Source organism: Solea senegalensis, linkage group LG10, assembly GCF_019176455.1.
Source record: "Solea senegalensis isolate Sse05_10M linkage group LG10, IFAPA_SoseM_1, whole genome shotgun sequence".
Taxonomy (NCBI): Eukaryota; Metazoa; Chordata; class Actinopteri; order Pleuronectiformes; family Soleidae; genus Solea; species Solea senegalensis.
Genome location: NC_058030.1, coordinates 2,876,881 through 2,892,834, shown reverse-complemented (window position 1 = coordinate 2,892,834; position 15,954 = coordinate 2,876,881). Strand labels below are relative to the sequence as shown.

Below are 15,954 nucleotides of genomic sequence, written 5' to 3'. Positions count from 1 at the left end.
GCTGAGACTCATCAGGCTCCTTAAAGCTAAGCCGTTTGGATTGGGGGAATTTAGAGAGGGTCAATAGCAACACTTAGCGTCCTCTCTCCAGACCGTGCATCCCAGTCGTGGTCGGTCATGGTCACCACCAGAAGTGGGCCATCTGAGATTATGTGTGGATTATTTCCAGTGTTATACAGTCACATCTGGATTGATTGTCAGTAATGCAGGACAAAGGAGAGACACTCACTGTGTCATTATGTAGCAGTCCATCATTACAGACCGCTCCATGCCATTGTTTACTGCAGCACATAACTCTGCGTCTGGAACGGGAACGCTGAGTAAGAATGACAATAAATGAAGATTTGTTGATCCTTAAGAGCAGCTCCATCAATATCATTGTTTTTATGATGGATTGGCCAATAAATTATCTGCTGTGTGACTTTAAGATGGATTGGTATCTGCGCTCGTGTTTATGCGCCAACAAGAACATCATTTTTATTTTACAGACAGACTTTTAGTAAAACGATTTCCTTGAAATCCTTAAAAAAAGCCCTTAATAGACATGGGTCATTGAAAGTGCTTGAATTCTGTTGATATTTAGGTCCTTGTTTGTTACGTCGCCACCTGCTGTTTCATGCCTTGCATTGCTTGATGTACATAGACGAGTAATGTTAATCAAGAGAGAGCGAATGACGACGTGACGCCAGGGAAATGAAAATTCCAAGATCTCTGTCTCATCAAAAGAAAATTAAAAAAGACTGACTTTGACCCAAGATCCCGAGGACAATCACTTGTCCAGATGCAGAGCGTGCTGCCAATCAATAAAAGTGGACGCCATCATGGGCGAAGCGCCTCTTACAAGTCGCCTCTCACATCTTAAGCTGTGTCGGCACGTTCTGTCCTTGAATTTGAGGAAAGTGATCCTGGAAAAGTACTGGAAAAGTAGTTGTAAAACAATGAGGCTGGAGGTTGAAGCCAATGTGGAAATCAGGTTTAATTTGACTTGATTCAAACTCTGTCCCGTTCACTTCAGACACTTCTTGTCCTTGGCCTTTGACGCAGTGTCAATCAGAGTCAGCGTGAGATGTTGTATTTTGATGTATTTTTACTTCATTTGCTTATTTGCTCTATAAATAAAGTGGATTAGATTGATTGTGTAAAGTAAAGCGGTTTAAAAACCCAACATAGACTTGGCCAAATACTAAACCGGAGTCTTTACAAACCGAGGTGTGACGTCCTGACCGGTTGCCTCTTGAATTTCCTCAGACCTTACACTGATGACGAGAGATCTACTGAACCTGGATGTTTGGTCCATTACATACAAAGCTCAGTGGTCCAAATCAAACATCTAAGTATCTTAGATGTTCTGTACTGTATTGCCTAGCAGAGCGACTTCTGGTTGCCTGGCAACTGCAGTGTGACTCCACTGATATCATTGTGCCGCCAATTATCTTCTAGAAATATTTATAACAAGGCTAAAATAATGTATTCTTTTATTATTTCTGTTTGTGCACAGATTACACAAACTGTTTCCCAATACTTACAAACCACATCATGTAAGGAGATTACAATCCTGAAATTTAACTTATTAGTGTATTTATAATTTAATAATCATCATTGTTATGTTTAAATCTCATAGCGTGGGAGGTCTCTGTTTATTTTGCCGTTGTCGTTGCTGCTCTCGCTTCTGAAGTGATTGTTTACAGGTTTTCAGTTTCCCGACATTTATTATTATTCAAAGTTAAAACACCTGACACGCCGTCTGAGTGAAAACATCGCCGTGATCTGGTGATTACACCTCTCCGACGAGAGGCCCCTCGCCCTCATCACCTCCGTCCCCCTCCGCACAGCCCCCGTGTCTCCATCTGAGTCACAGAAGAAGGAATAATTTCCCCTAACGAGACCAATCTCTGTAATCACTGATTACTCCTACAGCCCCCTGTAATCAGCCACCAACATCTTATCACAAAAGACCCCGCGCGTGTGCTTGTAGTCGTGTCTTTGTGAGGACCGCTGTGACAATTGGACCTCATGGAGCGAAGACATTTTGGATTGTCCTCCTTCTCTGACACTGGTTTATGGCTTGTTCTCAGGGCTCAGGGTTGAGGTGTAAGTTAAAGAACCTGGAAAATACATGATGTCAACGAATCGTCCTCACAAAGACAGAAGTACCAGTGTGTGTGTGTGTGTGTGTGTGTGTGTGCTTCAGAAGTGAGCTGCCCTACACATGTATGCAAATGCGTAGGTGGATGGTAATGAGGATATTTGTTGTTAACCTCGAGAAGATGAGAAGAAATATTTTTACGTGAGACCTGAAACAGTTGCACACACACACACACACACACACACACACGCGGTCAATTACTTCACGTCATTTGCCTCCTCTGGCTTGTGTCGCCCTACATGTGTGCGCTATTTCACGTGACGCCTTTTGGTAAATGTGTGAAAAATGCATGCAATACAAATATAGAGCCTGAAGTTATGTGTAAAAAAATCATCACATCATCAATCACCGCAAGAACACGCTCCTGTTCCTCCTGCCTTGAACTCACTCACACACACACACACACACACACACACAGAAAACACACATTAATCTGAATAGATACACACACACACACACACACAGTGATCTCCACTGTAGCTAATCACTGCTCTGTTTTCGTGGGAGCCAGCGGAGGGTTGATGGTGTTTCTCCTCCTCGGTCAGTGATCTGTGTGAATTATAGATTACAGCTTTTCTATCTGAAGCCCAGGCCCATGGGAAATGTTCAGCAGCAGAGAGAGAGACAGAGAGAGAGACCGAGAGAGAGACAGAGAGAGAGGATGTACATACAAGAATGAAAGAGGGGGGGAAACACGGTGGAGCTTGAAAGTCCCCCCTGCTTTTCCTGAATCAGGTGACCCTCTGGTTGTTCCTGCTCTTTGCTGGTTTCCCTGATTCACAGAACCTGAAAGCTGCAGCCAGAAAAGTGGGTAACTGCCCCAGGGATCCACTCGCACCTAATGTGGGTCTCTAGCTGCAATCTGTGTCGGCTGCTTTGTCCCAATTTGTTGTGCATTTTGAAGGATGAGCCGCTGGAACATAGAGACGACAGTAAATAAGAAGTTACCAAGGAATTAGAAGTTCCGTGAACTTTTCACGGGGAACTGAATGTTCCTGCAGATTTGTTTGTGTTTTCACCGCCGTTGGAGTGGATTTGGCAAATTAGCACGATGATGTTTAACCAGTTGCCACAACAAGCTGTTACACAATGAATGTATTCATCGATTTGACTGAAAATATACTGTGGTTATATTCATCTATCGTCTTTCTACGAAATCATGAAATCTCAAGCATTAAAGGGATACTTCACCGTATTGTATTACTAGAATAGGGGTAGTATTTTTGAAAAAGTGTGCTTCCCAACCACTGCCGGACCAAGGTATAAGTGAACTAAGCGGCCACTTAGGGCCCTGTGACCACAGGGGGCCCCCCAAGAGCAATTAACTTTTTATTATTATTATTTTTATTTTTTTAGTGAATGTAGTGAATTTAAGTTTAGACTGCTGTTTTATTTGGTCGCGATCGTGTTTGTATGTGTGTGTGTGTGTTACTACAGTGAAGAGAAAAAAGTCAACTTTTATGTTGTATGTGTGATGCTGTGGAAGTGTTTGTGGAAGTGGAGGTACAGAGGACACGGCAGCCTGCGGGGAAACATGTTTGATACAAAGTAAATCCAGCCTCTTCTTCTTCTTCTTCTTCTTCTTCTTCTATTCCGTCACCTATGGTAAAAATTTCTGTTTCATTGTCGCATAAGTTTCCCTTTTTGAAATCACACCATGCCCCACCCTCAACAAATCCCACCAAACCATGATGACTACCAGGGCCGGCCCGAGGTATAAGTGAACTAAGGGCCTCCTGGCCACCAGGGGGCCCCCAATCGAGTGTTTGTTTTTTTAAACATATTAATTATCTTAAAGTGAGCTCATTGGTGGGCACGTCACAAAGACAAGAATGAAGATATTTCTCAACTCAGGGGAAACTGAGGTTGGGAAGCACAATTTTCCTAAATACTACCCCTATTCTAGTAACACAAAGCTAAATGTAAATCGGTGAATATTCCTTTAAGTGTGATTGTGTTGTAAACACACACACATCAGTTTATGTCTGCAGAGTTTAGAAATGTCTTTAAATTGTCCATGGGTCTCAGTGGTATGCCAGTTTCCTCTAGTGGTAAAAACCAGAACTACTGTTCTACTGTATGTACCAGAGTGTGAATGGGGGCAAAAAGTGGAGTTACTCATTAGTAAACTGAACTGAAAACAGAAAAAATGAATGTTAATTGAAAGTAGGACAACATTCTGCAAATAAAACGTAGCATTTCATAGGTTTTTAAACTTGTAATCACAGTAACGTTAGCAGATGAGTTGGCAGAATGTTCCGTATCACTGAGCGTACGTAACAGACTGGCGCTAAGGTGTTTTTCACAAACCTCTCAGGATATTTTGAAAAGTCACAGATGTGGCGAGAGAGTGAAGACAGAACTGAGCCAAAGTAAAAAGTGCAGCAACAGCTGCTGCAATCAGAGAATCAACGAAGCGGCCAAGTAAAGAGATCCCTTATTGTAATAAGTGTAGGAAAGAATATTCAGATCGCCGTGAAACGGTGTTCAAGACAAATTAAACAACTGGAGCTGTCATAGTCGAGGTCATTAACAGTAAACGGTATTTATAGCAGTACACAACAAAACGCCAACAACAGCAAACGTGAGGGAGATTAAAGTCCTGCTGCTGCTGCAAATTCAAAACATCGAACTGTTGGACATTTAATGTGAGGAAATTTAACGAGCTGTTGTGGAGATTGATCGGATAAAATTAAAAAGCTGGAACACAATCAGGTTTTTTTCCTTGCTAAACATTCCACCCAGAAGGCTCCCGAAATCTCCCGAAAATACCACGCCCCCAAACAGGTTAATAAAATAACTGGCTGAAGATTGAACAGCGATTGGGGGCCAATTTCTGCGATTTTGCATATTTGATATTTCAATGAACTCCTCCCAGAGCTTAACTGCGATCAACTTCAAATTTAGTCATGTCGCTCTGAACAACATAAGGATTAAACGTTATCAAAAGCTTCACTTAACATCACACAGTGCAAACGCTAGGGGGCGTCAAAGTTGCGGCAGATTTTGCAAAAAACATGAAATTGTAATAACTCCACTGTAGAAGGTCTGATCAGAGCCGAACTTGCTATGATTTATAACACTCCTGCCTTGAAGAGGCACAAATGAGATGGTGGGGCAGGAGGGGGTGCAAGGACCTGATATTGCCACTTGAAGCTATATTTATTGTCATTATTACAGAAAATCTGTACATTTCCATAAAAAACTGCTGCAAAATGACAGCAACAGCAAACATGAAGGTGATTCAAGTCCTGCTGCTGCAAACAAAGCAAATTAAAAACATTGCACTGCTGGACATTTAATGGCAGCAGATTAAACGAGCTCTTGTGGAGATTGATCAACTGAAATAAAAAGCCGGAGCAACTCAGTTCCACCCAGAAGGTTCTCTGAGTAAAATATTATCCAGAACTTCCATTTGAAACGAGAATCATTTTCACAGAAAATCGGTACAAATCCATTCAACACACTGCGTTGTTCCCACCAACCCCACACAGATGTAATACTTGTGTACTTGTGATGACAAGAAACATTTAAATTGGGGTTCATATGGTTTGCATACATTCTCTTGTCATTGTAAAGCAAGAAGTTACAAATAATATGAATGTAACACAGGACTCTAATATGGCTGGAGACTTGGGGGGTAATTCACTGTGACTCCCTTGACAATTGCAAATAAAATGTATGCGCACAGACATTTAAGGCGTCACATTTGGTGTCTGTGATTTGTATGTGCGGTTGGATGCCAGCTGCCAAGGGCTTTTCCTCTGACAATAAAAGAACAACCAATTTATCCAACACGTTTTATTACTGTCTCAGCTTTTGCCCGCGAGCGTTTCCCCGCTGTCATCTATCAGGACTCCAACTTTTACTCTAAATCTCCTTGTTAATAAAACAGCTGTGCTGTTCAATTCCCAATTCCATACGAGGGAATTCCTCACTCTTGTGTGTTCCGAAATGTCATATACGTTAAAGGCCCAGTGTGTGAGAAAATGGTAAGACTGCAGAGTCTCCAGCACTCACCCATTCCTTCCTAACGTGTGTCGGGGATCACATACCAGAAAGAATATTTGTTCCGCTGTAAAAACATGCTAGTAAGCGAGATAGTCATTCCAAAGAATTTAAATTCTTAACTGGTTATACAAACACACTAATGGGTAGTATATTCTAATTCTACCAGTTAACCCTTCTTAATGTTACACACACAGGACAACTCAACTCCCATAATTCATGCTGTGAGTACTGAAGTACTGCACACAATGTACAATGTACACAAAGGCAGCACCAGCTGATCTCAACATCTTATACAAAGATGACACTGTAGTGTTGAAATTGTTGTGGTTTTTCACAATATGCGACTAATCATCATAGCAGTTTTACAAAATACAGATATTTTCCTCAGATAAATCACCAATTAATGGTTTTTTTCATATATATTGCACAAACACCGTGTTGGTTTAATCGTGATATAGGTAGAGGACTTTACTAGCTGTCAATCACACAGTATCTGCTTCATCATCTATGCGATCATAATTTCGAACATGGACGTCGTGCTGCTTTGAAAAAGACCTTAAAACTAACCACAAATGTTCACTGATGCAAAGAATCAAGTGAGAATTAGACTTTCCTCAAAGACTTGCACACAAACCAAATGTTCCAGAATCACCATTTACCATGTCGACGTTTAGAAACTGGAAGTGACAGAAGTCAGCTTTAACCAGGCTCCTATTGGACGACACCAGCTCTCAATCACACTGGTGTCCACTCTAATTGTATTGTCTGATTTTGTCTAGAATGGAACAAAACTTCAAAAACTGATCTTAGAGACTAGAGATTCAGACCATGTTTACTGACTTCCAGTGGGATGTAGGCTATAGTTTGTCCCATCTGTGCATCCTCTTATTACCTTTGAAGAGAATGCAGGTTTAAGGTACTTCTGCACTGACTTCAAAAGTTTTAACACAACAAAAATAATACAAATACAAGTTTAGTTAGTCCCTTTTAAGAATTTGCCTAAATAGCAATTTCATTTTTGCTCCTCTGGATCTGTGTTTCATTAAAAAGAACACACATGGAAGTCTTTTATCAGCATTTTTTCAGTCAACTTTTTTAGTTTGTCATTTGTATGTATTCAGATAAGAATTCGTCCATCCATCTTCCTCCACATGAAGGCCAATCTCAGCTGACAGAGGGATGAAAAGTGGGGTCACACCCTGGACACTTCGCCAGTCCATCACGGGGACACACATAGAGACAAACAACCATTCACTCTCACTCTCACACCTACGGTCAATTTAGAGTCCAATTTGCCTAATCCCCAAATCCACATGTCTTGGACTGTGGGAGGAAACTGGAGAAAACTCACACACACACACACACACAGAGAACATGCACAGACGGATAAGAATCTCACTTTGGTAATTGACTCTCAGCGTGATAGTCATTAGTGAATCATCAGTGTCTCTGTTAGGACCTGCAGCCCTCAGTTCTATCATTTAAGTGCATTTTTATTGGCTGCTATTTAAGATTAATGTGTTTTATGCTTTGCATTGATGATGCTCATGAAAACCAGAAGAAGCTGACGGGGACGGTTCCGCACATGAGCTCATAAGGAAGAGCCTCCTCTACCAAGTCAATAGAGGTGCATGCTTGTGTGTGTGTGTGTACATGCGTGTGCCTGAGTAAAAGCCATTGACTGTAATAATGGAAGTCAATGCAGCCAGTGTGATTCTGTGTCTCGCGGGAGCGTTTGTCTTTGATTAGAGTGCAGCGGAGGATGGCTGACTGCACAGGAACCTTAATTGTCTCCCTGAATCACCACACTGTGACTTCTGACAGAAAAGCTGACATGACCGACTGACTCCTCTCTCTCTCTCTCTCTCTCTCTCTCTCTCCAAAGGACGCACTCTGTCAATTATGACCATACCTAACTAACACAGTCTGAGAGTTCATTTTCACCCTTAATGTTTCCAGAAACCTTAACCTTTAACTCGATTGGGGACTCGAGTTTGCTGTCGCACTTCAGTGAAACAAACCCGAAACCTTTGAATAACATATTCCCCTCCTCGCCTGAGGCGGCGCTGCATCAAGAATTACTGAAGGAGAAGACAAGACAACCGTTGAACAAGAAAACTTGCTCATCTGTTGGTTTAATGCAGGATAACTTCTGTTTCAGACACATAAGAACCAAACATGGAGCTGCATCAAATCCTATCAGTCTTGCGTTTTAAGAGACCATTCACACAAAGAAGAGTCCAGGTTTCTTTTGTTTTTTTTGCATTTTTAGCATTTTGGGAGCCCTGAAAACACTATTTGGGAAAAGTCTCAAATTTGTTTGTGTGTAGACAACCAATACACTATTTTGGGAAAACATTGATGTCATGATTTGGTTGGTCTGTTCGCTTTATGATAACTTGTATACCCTGTCGTGAATGTATAAATTGTAGTGTAAACTTATTCTAAAGATGCTCTCAACGTCTTCTTCTCCAGGACTACAGCAGGGCTACAGCGCCACGCACAGGCCTGGCATATTTACTGCAGCATTTAGGGGGTTTCGTGTGTAAGATTTATGCTAAACAAACAGCTATCTAGCTAGCTAGAATTTTAGCTAACTTTAACCTATGTTTTAGCTATTCTATAGATAGATAGATAGATAGATAGATAGATAGATAGATAGATAGATGTAAACAGAAAGGTCCAGGTTGACCCTGCTGTTGAGGTCAGATTTTCTTTTAATTTAAATAAACACACACCATCCATTCTTTAAGTACAGATAGTTTAGTATACGTAAACACCGCTGCATTAAAATGCACTGGAGTCCAAAGCCAGACAGGCCCTGATGTCCCCATCGTTACAGTCGCTAAGCTTTATGATTTTGCAGTCACTGTTCAGGGAGGACGTTTTTAGCTCTCAGTTCCCTAAATAATTAAAAAGGTGGCAGATAAGGTCCTCAGAGTTAGAGCAGGAGCTCCCGTCTTATCTGCCACAGTCAGTGCCTCAGCGCAGGGACTCCTGCTTCCAAGCTGTCGTCTAGATGTCACTTCTCTTTTTCTTTTCTTTTTTTGTCAGTCGCCTTCAGGGTTAGAGGACGTCAAATTTCCAGGGTTAATTGAATATGTTTCCCACTTTCAGGTTGCTTATTGCAGCACTTGATTACAGGCAGATCAATAGGCGTGGAGGTGGATGTTGTGAGAGCTGCACTTTGTTGAGTTTCTCTTGAGTTTGTCCACGTGAGTCAGTGCTGTTATAGTCGAGCGCTGAGCGATGCTGACAACTGGAAACTTAGCTGATTAATGGGCTGCTTTTGTGTTTAAGGAGAAGACCTGGGTGATAATTCTGTTGAGCCTCATCCGTTTCCTGCTGAGTCCGAACCAGAACTATATAACCCGATAGCCTTAAATCTTAGACAAATAGGTTTATGCCTGGTTGGTACAAAGTTTCAAGCGAAAGTCTGATCAGTGACTCAAGAAAGTCTCGGTAAGAGAAGAGGAGGAAGAGGAAAGGACGGAGAGAGGGAACGTAGTTCTGAAAATGTGTTAATGAAGGAACATTTTAAGGATTTTTATCATCAGCAATTAACATATCTTTAATGTTAAGTGAGGATGTTGTCAAGGTGACAGATAATGTCCTGCAACAGGGGTCAGTAATAGGCCGACCCAAACTCTGTCATTGAGTTTTAATTAGTTTTGGCGGCAATTACATGTTGGGGTTAAAAGTGGGAATGTGAAACGCCACGACCAAACCAAGCATACAAATACAATTGACAAAAGTCACCCACTAAATTCGCCAGTAAGGCTCCAAATAAATGAAATATTGTTTAAATGGCATTGAATTACCGCTGTGTTCATCTTAAACGCGATGATGCTGCGGACCTCCTTAAATCATAATTGTCTAGCCCTGATCTACAATGGTCACATGATAACAGAGAAAGGGAAGAAGTGAGTAGCAGGGGAGAATTCCCACTGGTCAAATAACTTGTCTAATCCTGGGTTTTAAAAGGTCTTTCACCTGTGGGAATGTGTTTAATTGACATTTGTTGACTCTGTAATGATTCTGGTTTGTACCAGCGTCAGTGGGAGTGTAAGTCCAGCGCTGAATGCTTTAATTACTTTGTCCATCTGCTCTGTTTAAGCTCAGCCGTTAGCACATTTTCTTTTTTATGCAGATTTTGTTAATGAAATGTCAGTACACAGTTTTATAACAATGGATTTTCTTTTTCTGTTCTGTTTCCCCCAGGTGTATGAGAGAGGAACCAACGTGGAGCAGTTTGTAACACGCTTCCTCCTGAAGGAATCAGCCAATCAGATCCAGTCTCTTCTGAACTCTGTGGAGAGCGCCGTGGATGCCATCGATGAACAGCACAGCCAATCAGGGTGCGTGCGTGTGTGTGTGTGCGTGCGTGTGTGTGTGTGTGTGCATGACTGTGCACATGTGTCATGGCATGATGTGTAAAACTCTGCTTGTCAGCAGACATAATTTGAAACCAGGCAGTGTTTCAGGCACAAATCTTCTATGGTTAAAACATCTGTCGCTCACACACACACACACACACACACACACACACCAGTGTGTGCTGCATTTGAAGTGAGGACCCTGAGAGATAATGCATTCCCTTGTCCCTTACCCTAGCATTAACCATCACAACTAAATGCCTAACCCTAACCTGAAGCCAATTCTAACCCTAAAACCAGGTCTTAACCCCCAAAATGTCCTCACTCACTCCATGGTTAACCAGGGATGTCAAACTCAAACGACCTGAGTGTCCAAATTTCACAGAATTAAAAGTGTTGGTTTTGACATGGATCGATGTTTACTTCACAATAATAACACAATTATGATGCAAAATGCAAAACGTATGCAAATAATAATGACAAAACAACAAAACAGCTCATACATGTCATTTAATGTTAATATTTACTATTATAGTATGTCTATATTCTTCTTACTTACTTCCTATGCTGCATGATCGTGTGTGTGTGTGCGCTTGTGTTCTTGTTTTTGTAGCTTTTTGAGGACCAACAATTGGGCCTCCCACGGGCCACATGTGGACCCCCAATTGATAAAATTGGGCCCACAACTTAATATCAAGCAACAATGAAAACACAACCTTCGTTTTATGCCTTCTGTGACTTTGCTGTCGGATTTGGCACGTGTACTTCTCCTTACCGTAACTCGTAGACTGTTTGCGATATCTAGAAAATTCAAAAACTTTGGACCTATGTCAGCTGAAACTGGCACAGTCCTCAAAATTCTGTGCCACACCCACTTTCTCTTCTAATTATCCGTCTCTCATTCCAGTCATCCACCCGCCAAGGTGAGTCCACGAGTGCCCGAGAGACGCTACGAAAACACTGTCCCCGACTATCCTCCCAACAACAGAGTCAGTGCCAGGGAAGCTGTCAGGACCATTAACACTGCTTCAGGTGACAAACGCACACACAATCACACACACACACACACACACACACACACACAGTCCTGATTTTATGGTTGGAGGTCGTCCGTCACATACTTGTATGATTAGCATCATATTCTCTGCCTTTTGTGAGTGTAGATCATCCTGGGTGAGCAGAAATCAAAGTTTGACTACCACTCAGCAGTTTGTATATCCACTACACATCACACACACACACATGCAATTTATTCCCCCGGGGTAAAGCACCTCAATCAGCCACCTGCACAGGCCCGGTGCAACTTTTCTGTGGTGGCCAGGAGAGGAGAGCTCAGATAAATGGGTTGGGGGGGGGAAGAATTGTGGTTATGACTTTGTAAGCAGATGGCAAAGGCAGACAGCTGGTAAATATACGCATCTCTAAAATCTGTGTGTGTGTGTACAGTGTGTGGTATAACTCATGTTGAGCGCGGGTAAATTTGTGGGTTTGTGTTCCTCATTGGGACAAAAAGCCATTAAGTCTAAATAACATATAAATAATCATAACGTTCTTAAGACGCAGACGCACGCTTTAAGGCTATATTGTGACGGTAATGGTTAGAAATAAATCTGAAAAATAATTATCAAGTCATGAAAGTGTGAAAGAGCAGAGAGCGACGCTTGAGTCAGTCACTTCTTTGAGCGTGACGCCTAAAAGGTCAGATCAGACTGAAACACAACTTTGAGATTAAAGAAAAAGCCAGAATTCTGAGATTAAAGTCAGAGTTCTGAGATTAAAGAAAAAGATGAATTCTTGAGATTAAAGGAAAAAGTAATTTATTAAGATTAAAGTCAAATCTGAGATTAAAGAAAAAGTCACTTCTGAGATTAAAGTCAACATTCTGAGAAAAAAGTCACAATTCTGAGATTACAAGGTTTGTTTGGGTTTGTGTCACTACTAATCTTCCATATGATCTAAACCTGTAGACCTAATTACAGTCACTCAATAATAAGAACAGTACAACTATACAATGTTTTGTGATATATGTACTCTTGCCATTTTGCATTCTCAATATTACAAGTTTTTTTTACAGTGTATGTTTTGTCTATAACTAACAAACACACAGTGAAAGTGTGTATTACAACACATATTCATAAATAAATACCAAGGCCAGATGTGTGTGTGGCCACTTGACTCATTTTAGCACAGACATGAACATAAAACACTCAGCTTGTAAAATAAAAGTCATCTTCAACAGGATTTTGTGATTTACGGTCAATCTCGTCGTGAGGCGACTGTTGCTAAGTGTTGACATGGTTTCCATCCATCTCGCGTAAATGCAAAGCCGCTGACATTACAGTCCGATGGGAGGAGAGTGATGACATTTAATTCTCACTCAGCTTTGTGTTTCTGACAGCAGGCTGCCACAGAGCGCTTCACTCTTCGTCCTGTAAGAGTGTGTCCATAAATGTTGTGAAAGGAGAAGAGTGATCTTTTACACGGAGCTAAAAGAGGAATAAATAGACACACGTGAAAAGGGTAAAAGACAAAGCTACCACTGATTATTTTCACAGTCGTGTAATCTGACAATTATTTTCTTGATGCATCGATTAGTTGTTTGGTCCACAAAATGATTTTAAAAATCCACTTAATCCTGTGGCAGAGCCAGATTAGGTGAACATTAAACATCAAACGCTTATGAACATCTAGTCTGATCACGAGGGGGGCGGTCTCTAGACATATGCACACTGTTCAGTAGTGAGTGGACAATATGAGTTAACACAATAAACCATCATGATGATATTTCACAGAAAAAGTGCTTGTTTTGCTATGGAACGATGTGTACGTCACATTATAAACATATTAATGATGCAAAATAAATCACGGAACAGAAACGGAAGCATTGCATTCACCAAACTTTCTAAAAGAATGTTTTACGAGATCTCGTAAAAACACACCTGAAATGTTTTTTCTGTAAAAAAAAAAAAATTTGGTAAAAACACCCGAAAAAATTTTTCCTAAAAAAACAGACCTGGAAAAAAAAATCTCGTTAAAACAAACCCAATTTTTTTTTGTAAAAATGTTTGCCCTAAAAACAGACCTGAACATTTTTTTCTCTAAAACAGAGCCTTAAAACATAGTTTTTGGTGAATTTAATATGCAAGTATTACAGTACATTAAATGAACACAATGAAAGCAGCAGAAGTGGAGCTCATTGAAATGATTGATTTCCTGTGGCGAGAACAGAATAAAACCTATTTTCTCTTTAGTCGAGCTAAATGGCTTTTAAATGATACTTTCCAGGGTTTGCGGCTCTCGACCCTGACACAGATGTCTCGATAGAGACGATATGATATCAGGAGTCCGGTGACAGTGACACACTGCTTTATTTATAAAAGTGTGGCTCTATAATAACAACATGGCCCTCAGAGAAAAACTGCTGCTAATGACTGTGTACTCTGAACCCGAGCATTAACTGAACCACTGCACCATTTCATTCATAACAAACTAATAACATCATCTGCTAAACATGGAGCTTCAAGGCAAAGAAGAGGAAATAAAAAAGGTTTTTAAATATGATAAGTTATAATTGTTGTCATACACATTAAAACACTTAACGGTTACGTTATCATTCTATTAAAAAATATATTTTATACACAGCATTATCATTAGCAAATGTAAAAAGTTGTAGTGAAATGTCAATGTAAATGTCGATATCAATATCAAAAATACTACTAAATTTACTTAATACAACCCCCGCACTGGGGAGCATGTGGTTAGCACTGTTGCCTCACAGAAAGAAGGCTGCTGCTTCATGTCCAGGTCCCGGTGGTGTTTGCATGTTCCCCCCGTGTGTACATGTGAGTTTTCTCTGGGTCGGCTGGGATTGGCACCAGCGCCCTTGTGACCCTCAGGTGTTTTTTCCGGAGCGAAAAAAAACAGACCCGAAAACAATCTCGTAAAAACAAACCTGAGAAAAAAATCTTGTAAAAACAAACCTGAGAAAAAAAATCGTGCAGAAGTTTTTTGGTTTTTTTTAAATCTTGAAAAAAAAACTCATAAAACAGACCCGAAAAAAAAGAAATTTGGACACATTTGGAATATGAGAGTGAGAGTGAATGGTTGTTTGCCTCTTGACATGTCCAAAACAACATTATGAAGACAAATTAATAATTTTAAATAGTTAATTGAAGGCACAATACCAGCTGTGCTAATTATAAACATACTGTATACTGCATTTTTATGCCAACAAGAATTTCTCTCTGAAATACTGTTAATTGTCCCCCGCAACAATGAATTGGGCTTTTATTGTTTTGTCCCTGAGTGAATGGTTGTGTGTTGACCCTGTGATAGACTGGTGACCTGTCCATGGTTTAACAGCAGATGTGACCTGATGACAGCTGGGATTCGCACCAGCAGCCCTCATGTGGAGGATAAAGTGGTAGATGATAGATGGATGGATGGATGGATGGATCATCAAGAGAAACAATATTTCATGTCACTTAAATTTAGATTCACCCTGATTCCAAACTAAGACGTAAATTTGTCAAACTCACAATCGTCCTTTTTATTGTCTCAGTTTCCTCCTCCTCCTCCTCCTCCTCCTCCTCCTTGTGTTTGATACTGTAGGCGGTAAAGTAGCTCTGACAGCCAAGGACCTTCATGTCAGCTGTGCTTTGTCTTGAGTCAGGATAAGTCGATTGATTAATGACTCCCCGAATCTACCTCTCCTCCCTCCCCCTCTTCTCCCCATCCTGCTGCTCAACCACCCCCAAAACGAATGAATAGTCTCACACTTTTCTTCATTCTCTTCTTCCGTCGTCGTTCTCCTCCACCTTTGGCTCTTTGGCTCTGTCACACGCGTGACATCACCTTGAAGATTTGATATCTTCCCTTTTCATTCCTAATAGCAGATGGAGAAGAGTGTGTGAAGATGTGTGTGTGTTTTTTCTGGTGGGAAGATCACAGTCTCTCCACAGAGGAACAGAGAGAGAGAGGGCTTGGAGGGACAGACAAAAGAGCAGAGAAGACAAAGCAGTGAGTGGGAGATGAGTGGGAAAATGACGTAAAGAGGAAGAATGAATGGGGAAATGATGAGAGCTATAAATATCCACCACTACCTTTCACTTAAAACCGTCGTGTGTAACTTTTTAAACGCTCTCAGAGTGAAGCATTTTATGGCCTGGGTTCCCACGGGTCCTTGAAATCCTTGAAAGTGTGTGAATTTGAAAGTTGAGTTGATATTTAGGTAAAGTTTCTCCCTTCTTTGTAACAACGCCACCTACTGTTTCAGTCCCTGCATTGCTGGATGTATGTAGACTAGGCCTACACAGGACAAACGTGAGGTCGTAATTACTAGCAGGGTTGTGGACACAGTCCACTGTCTCTCTCCGACCGTTGACATGAGATTCCATGCAGGACAATGAGCAAGTAAAGTTA

At 41.0% G+C, this 15,954-nt stretch overlaps 1 protein-coding gene across 1 annotated transcript in view; it reads left to right on the top strand.

Annotated features, from left to right (window-relative positions):
- Positions 1–15,954, top strand: part of necab2 (N-terminal EF-hand calcium binding protein 2) — a 521,316-nt gene that overhangs the window by 68,818 nt on the left and 436,544 nt on the right. Inside the window, exons 6-7 of the mRNA XM_044035771.1 lie at positions 10,379–10,515; positions 11,441–11,565. Of these exons, the coding sequence (XP_043891706.1) occupies positions 10,379–10,515; positions 11,441–11,565 (262 nt within the window). The remainder of the gene's footprint in view (positions 1–10,378; positions 10,516–11,440; positions 11,566–15,954) is intronic.